This window comes from Drosophila gunungcola, unplaced genomic scaffold, assembly GCF_025200985.1.
Source record: "Drosophila gunungcola strain Sukarami unplaced genomic scaffold, Dgunungcola_SK_2 000145F, whole genome shotgun sequence".
In the NCBI taxonomy this organism is placed as follows: domain Eukaryota; kingdom Metazoa; phylum Arthropoda; class Insecta; order Diptera; family Drosophilidae; genus Drosophila; species Drosophila gunungcola.
The window spans coordinates 63,834-77,001 of record NW_026453306.1 but is presented as its reverse complement, the minus strand read 5'-3'; the positions used below and the strand labels follow the sequence as shown (position 1 = coordinate 77,001).

Genomic DNA, 13,168 nt, shown 5'->3' with positions numbered 1-13,168 from the left:
CGTAAATAATAATTATTAATACGATTGATTTCAAAATAATAGTACAAAATATAAATATAAATTGGGTAGTCCCCGTAGACAAAAAATTGCTCAAAATATAATAGTTAATAGTATATAATAATATAATTTATAATTTGAGTGATATAGTTTTAATCAATAATTTTCGCGGCTAACTATTTCTGTGCAGCATTCTTGGAAGCAATTGTTTTGAAAGCCTATCAAGTGAATCAAAGAAAAAAATACGAAAAACATACCAGAATGTAATAGAGATGGGCAACTGATACATTTATAATCGATACTATCGATATACATATGGTGTATTTAAAGGGTCACAACGCGGTCACACTGGTGGAATTACAAAAATTAATTAAATTAAACTTAAAGGCAATTAAGGGCACTTACAGCTGCAATTGGCCATCGCTGGCGACATGGAAGCGGAGCAACTGAAGCGTCTGGAGGCCAAGGAGGCGGACCACATCGCCGCCATCCTGGACGAGTTCAACACGAAGGTGAGTGAGATCTCAATCTCCTCCAGACTTGCAGTGCCTTTTAGTCCCTGTTTACTCCCCGTTTTACTCCCTGTCAGCATGCGGATCTGCTGATCTTCGACAGCTTTCGCACGGACAACCAGTGGCACGAGCTGTGGCTGGCCATCTTTGGCATCCTGGATGACCAGCAGCTGAGTCACCTGCATACGCAGTGCCTGAATACAGTGAGGATTCTCACGCGCGACGAGTTCAGCCTGCAGACGAACTACATCGAGCAGGAGGTCAATACGCTGCTGCGTCTGGCCAGGATTGAGGCTAGTTCCTTGAAGCTGCCAGCCACGCCGGATGAGCTGAAGCAGCAGGAAAGGGAGCGGAAGCGGGAGCAGGAGCAGAAGCAGGAGGAGGAGCGGCAGCCAAGTCCCGGGCAATCGGAGGTGATAGCCGAGGCACTCAAGTGCCTGTGCAATCTGGTCTACCAAAACGCGGACTGCCGGCGGCAGTGCCTGCGCCAGCACTGCCTGGATGCGATCCTCAAGCGGGTGGCCTCCTCGATGCGCCATCCCTGCGCCCTGGAGTACTACGACATGAAGCTGCTCTTCCTGCTCACCGCTTTGGAGCCATCGGCCCGATCCCGCCTGCAGATCGACCTGAACGGGCTCACCTACATGACCAAGTGGCTGGACGACAAGCTGGGCGAGGAGGTGGCCGCCGGCGAGGAGCAGCTGAACATCATCTGCGAGCTGCTGAAGGTCATGTTCAATGTGACCAGTGCCCCGGACAAGAGTCCCAATGAGTACGAGATCCAGAGCCTGCATTTGACGGGCGTCCTGAGGGAGCTGCTCCTCCGCTTTGGCCAGATGGCAACGGACAAGGAGCGTGCCGTGATCACGCATGCCATCAATCTGCTGACCAACATCTCGGGCAGCTGCCTCACTGAGCTCACACTGCGCTGCTCCAATGCGGAGAATGCACTGGAGGATAGGGATAAGGATAAGGATAAGGATAAGGATAAGGATGGGGATGCGGATGCGGATAAGGGCGCCCAGGCCAAGCCCAAGCCATGCTGCAGTCAATGCTTCGAGAAGCGCAATGTGCGCAGTCTGGCCGTGCTGCTGGGCTACCTGCGGCAAACGCTGGCGCAGCAGGAGGCGGAGGCCAGCTCCTCGCACGAGCTGCTCTCGCCGGTGCTCACTGTACTGGTGAAGTGTGCGCGCAGCGATCGTGTGATGCGTCACTATCTGCGGCAGGAGATACTGCCGCCGCTGAGGGACGTAAGCCAGCGGCCGGAGATTGGCCAGGAGCTGCGCAATCATCTGTGCCGCTTCCTCACCCTGCCCGCCATGATCCTACGCGACCTTTCCGCCGAACTGCTCTTTGTCCTGTGCAAAGAGGACGTGGGCCGGATGATCAAGTACACGGGCTATGGGAATGCGGCCGGGTTGTTCGCCAAGCGCGGCATTCTCGACTGCCGGCGCGTGGAGGGCGCCGATAGCTACTCCTCGGACAGCGAAGACAGCGACACCGAGGAGTACAAGCGGCAGCAGCAGGGCATCAATCCGGTGCTGGGCTGTGTGGAGCCGCGCGGCCAGCGCAATCCGCTGGACGGGATGAGCGAGGAGCAGAAGGAGTACGAGGCCCTCCAGCTGGTCAATCTGATCGAGCAGCTGCGCCAGGGCGGCATCGTCAAGCCGGCGCTGATCGACAAGGATGGGCGGCCGCAGCCGCTGGAGCACATCCTCCAGCTGCAGGAGGAGCTGCCGCAGCAGCAGCTCGACCAGAAGCGGAAGACCTAAGCCTCTGTACTCCACAAACCTCGCATTTATTTGATGGCAAAAGTGGCTTTTTGAATGTGTTCCAAAAGCAGATTGTTCATTGTCTATCCTGTACGCTATAAGTAAGGTTCAAATTATTATTTATTAACACCTTATGTTTTGCAGTGCACTGCTTTAAGTAACTAATGAATAATCCTGCTTTCTTGTACATGTTGTAGCCAAACTATTATTGATTTCACTTTAATGTTATCATTGTATCCCAAAGAGTTACGGATCTGCAAACGTTTACAAATTATTTGGCTTTGAGTACAACTTTGCCCTTAGTTTCGTCAGTGATTTGTGCGGAAATTTGGAGCTGTCACCAGATAACATGCCGCTTGAATCGATGACTAAATATGCAAAACAATCGTTGGCGTCTTCCAAATTCCAGGAAGTGGGGAGCACATAAACTCAAACGAAGTGAAACCAAAACATAATTCTTTTTTACATACACACAGTTGGGCAAATTCGACTAATCTTTGTAATAATTAAGTGCATGTATTTATGTATTTATAAAGATTCCAATTATACACTTAGGATCTAGAAATGGGCTAAAATAAATCAAAGCTCTGATGCGCGATTCTCAAAACTGGGCGTCGGATTAGAAGTAATCTGTATTTCACTACCAGCTCTTATAATATAAATGTTGTATGTACTTAACTATAATTCAAGAGTCTAGAATCTAGAGCCTAACTATACTAACAAGAAAGTCTATCCATGACAAACTTGAAACCCACTTCGCTATGGATTTCGGTTTGTCTACCACCTATCCTCACATTGTTTTTTGTATCGAAAGTACACAAATAGGGGTAAAGGAATGATTCCAAAAACTATTTAACAAAAAGGCGCGTGTCTTTTTATCTATATACAGGAAATCCTATATAGAGCTTTATTGTGTTCAATTTGCTATAGCGATAGAGGACCTACTTATATACAAAACATCTACATCAGAACTTAGTTATATTTGTTGCCGTTGATGTGTGTGCAAGTCTTTAAGTGCGTCTATCCTAAGCTTTATAATAAATCAATCAACGTCTTGCTAAATCAGTCGAACTACTTATTTTCATATTCATTTGGGTCCATGTTTCGAAAATGTAAATATCTTTAAAATACGAAATATGATAGTTGCGGCTAGAGAAGAGATCCCTTTACGAAGAAACGAAACGTAAGCACACCTGATCTACAAGTCTGAATGGAAATTCCCAGATCCTAACGATTGGGACTAGTGCACATTCGTATATATTGGGACAAGAATTTAGGACAGGTCTTAACAGCGACTCGAGAAGAAAGGAAACATAACTCGGAGTGCAAATTCCCAGAACCCAGATTTGCTCCATTAATTTGAGACTAGTGCACATTCGTATATATTGGGACAAGAAGTTAGCTACTCAAAGAAGATAGGAAACGTGAGCACATTGGATCTATAACTCTGAATGGAAATCAATAAATCAATGGGACTTTTGCACATTCCTTTACATTGGGACAAGAAATTAGGACAGGTCTTTCTATCGACACAAAGAAGATAGGAAACGTGAGCTCACTGGATTTATAACTCTGAATGCTAATTCCCAGAACCCAGATTTCCAACCAATAATTTGGAACTAAAGCACATTCGTATATATTGGGACAAGAACTTCGGAAAGGTCTCATTAGCTACACCAAGAAGAAAAACTGTGTTTGGGACATATGCACTTTCGTATATATTGGGACAAGAACTTAGGACAAGGACCCGTTTGAGGACTCCCGGGAGAAGTGCGCCTCCTGGATGTCGTTGTGGCGCAGTCGCATGTGATCGTAGCTGGGCGTCGGCAAATGCTGATGACGATGACAACGATGCGCCTTGTGGTGGAGTCCCAAAGCGGCCTGCTGCTCCTTGGCGGCCCTCTCCTCGAGGTAAAGACGCTTGCTAATTCGGGATTTCTCCAACTGGGCTGCTAGACTTTTGGCCAAGTTACTGGTGGTAGGGTAGTCTGCGTTTGAGTCGAGACTGCCACTGGCGGTCACCATCTGCTCCTTCGGGGATGGGGATTGCTTGGATTCCCTTGGTTCCCTGGATTTCCTGGATTCCTTGGCAAAAGGGCAAATGCTGGAGGCCTTGTATACGCTGGCCAAATCGGGATGCTCGAACTCATTGGTCTCGTCGCGGGCGAGGAACTCCTGCAGCTGGAGCTGCTTCTGCTTGCGCTGCTCCTGGCGAAAGTACTCATACGATTGGGAGCTGGGCTCACCACTGCCCCCCTTGGGCGAGGGCTGGCCAAACTGCTCCGTCTGGAGCTCCTCCTGCAGCTTCTCCTGGAGCTCCTCGTCGAGCTCCTCCTGCTTCCGCTGCAGCTGCTCGAAGTGGTAGCGCAACTCCCCGTGGCCGAGCAAATCCCGGTTGTCGTGGACAAAGTTCACCAGCTGCCTCTTGCACTTGTCCATCTCGGCCTGCAGGTACCTGATCGTGGTGCCATAGCATACGCGTCCCGGCGTGTAGAAGACATCGCTGTCCGAGTCCGACTTCTCCTGCTCCTCCGCCTGCTCCTTCTCCTGCTCCTTCTCCTGCTCCTGCTCCCTAATCATCTTTAGCTCTAAGGCCTGGGCCTTGACCTTTTCCTCCATGTAGGCTATCGCCTCCAGCTCCTCCCGTTCCGACTTCATCAGCCAGAGGTTCTCGGCCGTACGCGTATTTTGTTGGCTATCCTTGTGCTCCCGATCCCCATTCCGATCCCGATCGCCATTCCGATCCCCGTTCCGATCCCCATTCCGATCCTGATCCTGCACTCTCTCCTTTCTCTGAATCTTTTCCGTGGTTTTCAGGGAGCGGCTTCGGAGTCGCTCGGCCTGATTGCTGATCTCCTCCGAGCTGGGTGTCATCAGGGGCATCTGGGTGTGGAGCAGGACCTGCGCCTGGGCCTTGGCCTCGGCATGGAACTTGGTCTGGGCGAGGGCCTGCGACTGCCACTTGGCGTGGTGCTTCTTCTTGGGCGCGGTGGCCGCCACAGCAGCCAGTTCCCGGTGGAGCGCCACATGGTTCTGTCGGTTTATGGGCAAGTTTCTTTCAGGGGCAGGAGCCGGAGCTGGAGCTGGAACCGGAGCTGGCTGTTTCCTTGAGACCTCCTTGGAGCGATGACGTGGCTGCTGCAGGGAAGAGGAACAGGCTGGGATCACCTGCTGCTGATGCTGCTCCACCCAGTTTTGGGTGCTCCGGTGCCGGGGATTCACCATCTCCAGGGTATGCAGATGAGGATGCGAACTCTCCTTCTTCTTGACCACCACTTGGGTCGTCTGGCTGGCCCTATATGTCCTGGGGGAGGTATTAGGATGAGTGGAACAGGTGATTCTCCCGGCAGGTTAACCACTAACAGACCAAACAGTTGCGCCCAAAATAATAGTAGTCGTTTCAGCGTATGCAAAACAAAAAAAGTTGAAAGCTATAATATAAACTAAATGAGGCAAATATACAAATCCATATTTATCATTGACATAATATTTTAAAATATATAAAAAAAAATTAAAACAAAAATAAAAAACATTGATTTTTATAAATAGTTTTAAACTTTTGAATAAATAAAATAGCAATTAAAACTAGACTAGAAGCAACTTTGCAAGTTTTTTTAATGTAAAATATATTTTCAAACATTTAAGAAAAAACAAATTTTAAAAACAATTTTTTTAATTTTGTAGTATAAAAAATAGATCAGATAAAATCTCAAATTCTGATAAATTAAAGGAAAAATAAGGCAAATTTTTGATCACCTTACATTGTCCCACTACTATTATTTTGACCGCAACTGTGTAGAAGGTTTCCGGTTGGGTTGGGTGCAGAAGTGTGGTTGCCAATATAGGGAGCTAATCTCGTCATGTTATAAAGTTAATACTTTTCTTACAATTACAATATCATTTTAAAGTAGATATTATAAAGATCAATCATTGATAATTTGCGTTATTTGGTTGGTTTGGGTCTAAGGAGCTAATTTTTCATCGATTAATTTCAAATCTTGTATCTTATTAACTAAATACTAAAGTACATGGTCGTTTAATACTTGATAATAAAGGATTATTAGTTGACATCATGACATGTTCGTTAAATTGTCAACTTTATCCTACAAACATGTAATTATAATAGTTGAAATCTTGCTTAATCGAATAAAAAAATCAGCTTAATATAATGTCCCATACAATTAAAGACTTATCTTAATCACTTAAATTGTAAATAATATTCTACAGCAGTGAAACTACACCCAGAGAAAAATCAAGGTTAATCTGAATACTTTCACTTTGAATAAAATATTTTTTTGCTTACATTAAAGTGTTTTTTTATGTATAAAAAAAATTTATTTTTAAATAAAAAAATTAAGATCTACAATTTGCCTATAGGATAAAGCAATTATTATGTTAATAGGTAAGTGTATATTAAAAAAAAAAATTTCTCTGGGTGTAGCAGTTCGTTCTCAACATATATTCCTATAAAATCCTGTGAACCCCAAGGGAAAGGCATACTGCCAGGATGATAGGGGGGTGTCCTATTGGCTCTGGCGATGATTGAGGCGCCTGGGATGCGGCTGTCGGTGCCGAGAGCGATGCAGTCGCTCCTTCAACGGGGCCGCCTGCGCTGTGATGGTCTGGAGGCGCTCCTTGGAGGCTTCCTGATGCCGCAAATTGGATGTGGATGTGGAAGTGTTTGTGGTGGTGATGGTAGCAGTTGAGGAGTTGGCGCGCCTATGCTAGGGACGACGGTACCTGGAAAATAGGGGGACGAGCAGCTAGAGAAGCTCAGCCCAGTCCAGACCACTCCTCCCAAGTGACACCATCCCAACCCAACCCAGCAACCCAACCCAGCAACCCAACCCAGCAACCCAACCCATTCTAACCCATCCTATGTGACAAGAGCTCACCTGGTCCTTGACATGGATCGCTGGGGTTTGGTCGTCGTCGTCTTCGTCGTCGTGGTAGTCGTCGTCGTTGTGGAGGCGGAGGTCTCTCGATTGCTCGAAGGCGTGGCATTGCTGACCGTCCGGGCACTTCCTCGCGACCCCAGGCCAATCATGTCGTACAGAGTGCTCCGGTACTTGTCCACCTGGTACCGCACATCGTCCTTCAGCGGCGGACGGATGTCCACCCGCAGCTCCATTTCCGCCGAGGCCGTCCGGAAGCGGCTCACATACGGATGCTTGAGGGCCGCCTTGGCCGTCAGCCGGCCGTGTGGATCCAACACCAGGAGGCACTTCACCAGCGAGATGGCGTCGTCGGAGCAGCTGCGCAGCATCTCGTCCAGCGAGTGGCGGCGGTCGCGATGCACCTTCTTGCACAGCAGCACACTCCCGAAGGTGAGTCCGATCGACTCGATGTCCTGCTGGGTCACTGCCGGCAGGGCAGCCACGATTTTCTCTATCTGCAAAAATACAAAATGACACATTTTACTATTAAAGACCAGGTGACATCAAAATAAAAATTGTATTTAAAATTTTTTTCTATTTTTTTTTTTGATTTTTTTTTGTTTACTTTTGGTTAAAATTTTGGATGAAATCCCATCCTGTCCTGATTAGTGCTTTATTTTTGCTTTTTTTAACGAATATATATTAAATTTTATTAAAAATTTGTTCAGTCTTTTGGACGGAATCTCACCTGATTGACAGTGCTAGTGCCCTGGAACAGTGGCTTCTGTCTTATCATCTCGCCCAGGATGCAGCCCAAGCCCCACATGTCAATGCCTTTGGTATAACTGAAAAAAGAAAATACATTTTTAAAATATTTTGTTTATCTTATTGAAAATATATGCTAATTACCTGCGACTGGCCACCAGAATTTCAGGGGCCCGATACCAACGCGTGGCCACATAGTCCGTCAGCATGGCGTCGTCCTCGAAATCATCATAGTCGGATTTCCGCTTCGTGGAGAGAGTGCGAGCCAGCCCAAAGTCGGCCACTTGAGTCTACAAAAATCGGTTTGGAAATAGGTTGTGAATGGATTTGATATTTCAAACATTTCCATTTTTTAAAGCAAACTTACACTGATATAAAAAACATATTAAGTACAAGTATTTTATTTTCAATATTAAATCAGGCATTTTAATATGCATTCTATTTAACATATAGTTTTTATAAATAATTTTAATATGAAATAAAAAATGTTAGATTCAAGGCCAGATATTTAATTTTAGCATTCCAAATTTGTATAAGTGTATTTGGCAAAAGAAATTAAAATTAATAAGAAAATAGTAGTAACACCTTCTCGAAAATTGGTAAAAACAAAGCTATTTAAATTTGTATGCTAGAAATTATCTTTAGAAATTCCAGTTGATTTGGTAACTATAGTTTCGATACCCTCTTTAATGGTATAGTACAAACAAAAAATAGACTTATTTGATCTGTGGCATGGCATCCACTCACCTGCATTTGCTATCGATCAGGATGTTACTGGGCTTGAGGTCCCTGTGGATGACGTTGCCCGAGTGCATGTACTTGATGGCATTGATCAGCTGGTACATGACGAACCGCTTGTGAATGTCCTTGAGGACATCGCCCTTCTTGATCACGTTGTGCAGGTCGCTCTCCATGAACTCGAACACCAAATAAAAGTCTAAATTGTTGGCAGCCCTGCGGAGAGAGAAGGCAAAGCATCAAAAAAGTAAAGTATGCAAAAAGGATGGGCTCGTCGTTATATAGGATACCCACTTGCACACATCCATCAGCCGGATAATGTTGGGATGGTGACGAAAGGCGCGCAGGAATATCACCTCGCGGTAGGTGCGCTGGGCATCGGTATCATCCCGGAACGCATCAAAGATCTTCTTTAGGGCCACCGTCTCGTTATGCCTTTTGTCAGTGGCCTTCCAAACGATGCCATAGGCACCCTTGCCCAAGCGCTGAAAAAATAAATTTTAATTTTGATATTATCAAAAAATTGTTTCTCATTTCTTAACAAAAAAAAAAGCTTTTTTAACTATAATTTTATAAAACCTTGAAGATTTTATTTCGAAGATATAAAATGTAAAGGCCCTATAATGATTACTATATAAAGACGGGTGGGGTAAAACCGACCGGTGGTTCGAAATGAAAAAGTGTTGTGATTAATTTCCTCAAACTTCTTGACCTTCTAATTTTATTTCACTTTATTGATCTCTGAGCTCTAGACAACTTTAATTAAGAATATAAAATTTTGTAAAATTGTTACAAAATATTATTTCTATTTTTGGGAATTTCGAAACATTATTAGTGGTACAGAAATAAAATCATAGATTTTGGTACATGACTTTTTATTTATTAAAGGAAATTTAACTGCTTCGATATAGGGAGTTAAAGGGTTCGAATTTTTTTTCTTAGTTCCAGGGATTTTGGACTCACCTTTCGGATATCGAAGTTGCGCTCCACATTTTGGTCCAGCTCGTGAATGCGTCGCTCGTGGGCGGTACCGCTGGTTTGGCTGGCCATTGGATCCTTGAAATTATCCTTCCGCCTGACCTTTTCTTGGGTCCCGGAAACTGGATTTGAACCTGCACCTCCTGCTGGCTGGGATGGAGATTGGGATGCTGCAACTGCTTTTTATTCCTGGAGGTGGCTGCACTTGGGACACACCGCCGGGTGCCCGAACTCGAAAAATGTACAGCCCGACTGAGGAGATGGAAATGGAGTAAGAGAGATGTGTAGTCGCAGTCGTAGTCGTCGTCAATTATAACTGGCAGCCACTGTAGCTGTTGCTGTTGCGCGTGGCAGTGGCAGTGGCAGTGGCAGTAACGAACGAGTGGTTTTGCGGCACCGAACTGGAGCATCTGGAGGGGAACTCTCGTCCTCGCGTGCTCGCTCCCATATGCAAACGGCATCAAGTATGTAAAATAAAATTAAACGCCAACAAAAGCAAAAAGAAACTTCACAGAGAAAAAAATGCTGGTTGACTCAAAATTTCAGGATAAATATAATATTTTTTGTGACTTTCCTATACCCCCATATAGATTAAATAATAATTTTAATTATAAAATATATATAACATAAAATTGTTTTTATATTATTGTATTTAAACGTAAAATAAATTAAAACGTCAAAAAAAGCAACTTTACAGAAAAAAAAGCTGAACTCAAAATTAAATTAAGAAATAAAATTCAGAAGTTAAATCAAATCTGTACTGTATTTTTCAATTATAAATATTTTGATTGAATGTTATTTGCCTGGTCTAAGACAAAGTATCAATAATATTGATGAGATATTGGATGAAATGGTCACATCTTTTCTCTCTCTGTATACAATGCACCGGAAACGGAACAACGGCCATAACGGGAGCACAAATAAAAAGCTAAAAAAAAAGTAAGCAAAATAAAAGGAATAAATAAATCGCGAGGCGAACCTGATTGAAACCGAATTATTGTTAGATCGATCGGGGAGAAGGCGAAAGCAAAAACGAGAGCCAATGCCTACAATGTGTCTACAGTGGACCCTCAAGTGCCCAGGACAACGTTGCCACAGTGCCCGCCCGCTACAGTGAACCATCCAGAATTATTGATCATTTCGGACGTTAATTAAGGATATATGCTATTGGTATTCTCCAAACAGGTTAATTTATTATTAGATTATTAATATCTTACTTATTGAAAAGTTTCGACTTTATGACTTATAGTCAAATTAATTTGTAAGTGTACAAAGAATAATATTCCATTTGTTTTTTTGCTCAAAAATGTATTGCTATTAAGCAAACAAAAAAGTTTCACTCTCGCGTAAGCTAATCAAAGAGCACGTTCATTCGTTATGGTGTTCACTGTACTACTGTTACTTCGCCATCTTCAGTTATTGTTGCTTTTATTGTTGTTGCTGCAAGAAACGCCGCAAAACAATCAAATGGAAATACACGTCATGCGATTTGGCAGTACGAAAATCAGCAACAAAAGTTGGCAAATGAATTTGTTTAACAAATAAATAGGCACAAGTACTCCGCATATGGCAAAGGTCCAAACACAGGCCAACAAAACTGAAGCTAAATCGTAAATACAACCAACAATGATCATCGAAATGCGCTACTGCGCTGAAAAGTAGGCTCCTAAAAGTGCAGTATCATGCGCTGGAAATGCAACCCTGCATGTACAAATCATGTTGCGCAGGTGCAAATGGCTGACGTCACAGCTTAAAGAGTAACGCAAATGACAAATAAAAAACTTCCTATTTTCAATTATTAAGATCCAAGATATTTCAGTATTGTGATCTATTATATATAAATTTTAAATATTATTATGCAGATAAATATACCACGAGTCTGTTGACCTATAAATATCAAAATGATAATTGCAATTTTTTTTCTGTGTAGTTGGAATTTCAAAAAAAATTAAAATGCCCGAAAAAAATAACTTAGTAATATCTAGTTTCTGTTAGCCAGTGTTGGCCCAAAAACAACAGCCACAATGGCCCAATTGAATTTGGCACAAAAGTTTTCAAGTGGAGCACGTCACTTACCCGAAAGAGGATTCGGTGGGATGGTGGCTAACTAGGGGTTAGCTGGATGGATGAATTTGTGATTGAAAGTCAACTGGCAATTTGCACAATATGGATACAAAATATATATATAATCAAAGAACGTAACGCGAATCTTAAACTGTAAGGGATAAGGGGATTTTAAAAGTTATTTTTGTTTTTTAATAATAATAATAACAATAATCCATTGACTAACCTGCAGTTAATGTGATGAGCGGGCCTGAGGCAGTTCAGCACATTGACTATGGAACACACAAAACGAAACGTGTAAAATAAAATGCCTCGCGATAATCCTTTTCTATCTGATCCTGTTCTGATCCCGATTCCCAATTCTGGCACTCGCTAGTCTCCACTAACTTGTCCGGAAATAGTCCTTGAATGGTTTGGCTTTGGTTTTGGTTTCCCAATCCCGATTTATACCGATTCGGTGTCGGATCAGCTGGCGCCACTTGAAAATTTGAACGTTTCACTCGCGGTTCCATGCGCGTCTTAATTTGCACGGATTTAATTGGAATAGAAAATATATGTAGTACATATGTATGCGTATATAGAGATCGGTATACTCGGACGAGGTCGAGTCCATTAGTCGCTGCAGGTGCTGGACGATGGTATCTCTCACCTTTGGATTCCGATTTTACAAAACAAAAGACTCTCGAATCGAATACCAAAATGTGTTAGTGTTTTATATTTTGGAATCGAATCGAATCGAAACGAACCGGGTCGTGTGTGAAGTATAAAAATTCCGGACTATAACTGACAATCGAGAGTTGGTTTTTGTCCCGTCAGCCATAAATCGCCACGACTACTTGGTGCTTCGACTGGTTCGAAATTTCGACTGCACTTCCCCGCCCCCCAAATGTCCCGAAATCCCTCCATAGCCCAAAGTATTCAGTAGTTTCCATCGTTTTCGGGCTAGGCCGTTTCCATTGGTTGCCCCCGCCCACCAAAGATGCATATCATTCACCAAAACCCTTGTTTCAAATCTTAACAATGGGATTGAGTACACTTTGCCGCTTAAAAAACCAAATAAATACGCAAGTTTTTTGAATAAGAGTAAATATATATGCGGGTAATAAGATCAGGACACAGTAAAAATTGCAATGACCAATTGTCTTAATTTTTACATAAAACACAATCTACAAAATATTAATATTTACATTTCTAACTTACACCCAAGTACAATCTCAAACTTACATATCATAATCCAATGACAGTTAGAGAACATTAAACAGAGTAAATATATATGAGGGTTACATGGTAAATATATATGAGGGTTACATGATCGCAATGCCAAATTGTCTTAATTTTTAAATACGCAAATTCTTTAGAATTTTCAAAGTACACAAACATGAAATACAGCCTACAAGATTAATATTTACATTTCTAACTTACATATTATAATCCAATGACAGCTAGAGAACATTTAACATAAAAA

At 43.2% G+C, this 13,168-nt stretch overlaps 3 protein-coding genes across 3 annotated transcripts; 1 reads left to right on the top strand and 2 right to left on the bottom strand.

The window, feature by feature from the left end:
- The first annotated feature begins 325 nt into the window (after positions 1-325).
- On the top strand, positions 326-3,346 carry LOC128265660 (synembryn). Its single transcript, XM_053001839.1, has 2 exons — positions 326-509; positions 587-3,346. Exons 1-2 carry the CDS (start codon positions 429-431, stop codon positions 2,279-2,281), a joined length of 1,776 nt encoding a protein of 591 aa, XP_052857799.1. The 5' UTR covers positions 326-428; the 3' UTR covers positions 2,282-3,346.
- A 669-nt stretch (positions 3,347-4,015) lies between these two features.
- LOC128265674 (extracellular signal-regulated kinase 7-like) lies at positions 4,016-6,143 on the bottom strand. Its single transcript, XM_053001857.1, has 2 exons — positions 6,043-6,143; positions 4,016-5,585 (listed from the first exon to the last, which is right to left on the bottom strand). The coding sequence occupies exons 1-2, from the start codon at positions 6,141-6,143 to the stop codon at positions 4,016-4,018; spliced, it is 1,671 nt and encodes a 556-aa protein (XP_052857817.1).
- A 624-nt stretch (positions 6,144-6,767) lies between these two features.
- LOC128265648 (extracellular signal-regulated kinase 7) lies at positions 6,768-12,552 on the bottom strand. The gene is given in 10 exon segments (XM_053001825.1): positions 6,768-7,000; positions 7,177-7,673; positions 7,907-8,003; positions 8,068-8,213; positions 8,667-8,877; positions 8,956-9,146; positions 9,625-9,891; positions 11,716-11,854; positions 11,930-12,221; positions 12,353-12,552. Coding segments are annotated over 7 exon segments (1,425 nt in total). The 5' UTR covers positions 9,712-9,891; positions 11,716-11,854; positions 11,930-12,221; positions 12,353-12,552; the 3' UTR covers positions 6,768-6,804.
- Positions 12,553-13,168: the final 616 nt, after the last annotated feature.

Excerpts from the sequence above, each read along its gene's own strand:
- LOC128265660 (XM_053001839.1), top strand. The coding sequence starts at position 429 with ATGGAAGCGGAGCAACTGAAGCGTCTGGAGGCCAAGGAGGCGGACCAC. Across the intron at positions 510-586 it reads TGGACGAGTTCAACACGAAG|CATGCGGATCTGCTGATCTT; the intron begins GTGAGTGAGATC and ends ACTCCCTGTCAG.
- LOC128265674 (XM_053001857.1), bottom strand. The coding sequence starts at position 6,143 with ATGACGAGATTAGCTCCCTATATTGGCAACCACACTTCTGCACCCAAC. Across the intron at positions 5,586-6,042 it reads AATAATAGTAGTGGGACAAT|GACATATAGGGCCAGCCAGA; the intron begins GTAAGGTGATCA and ends TACCTCCCCCAG.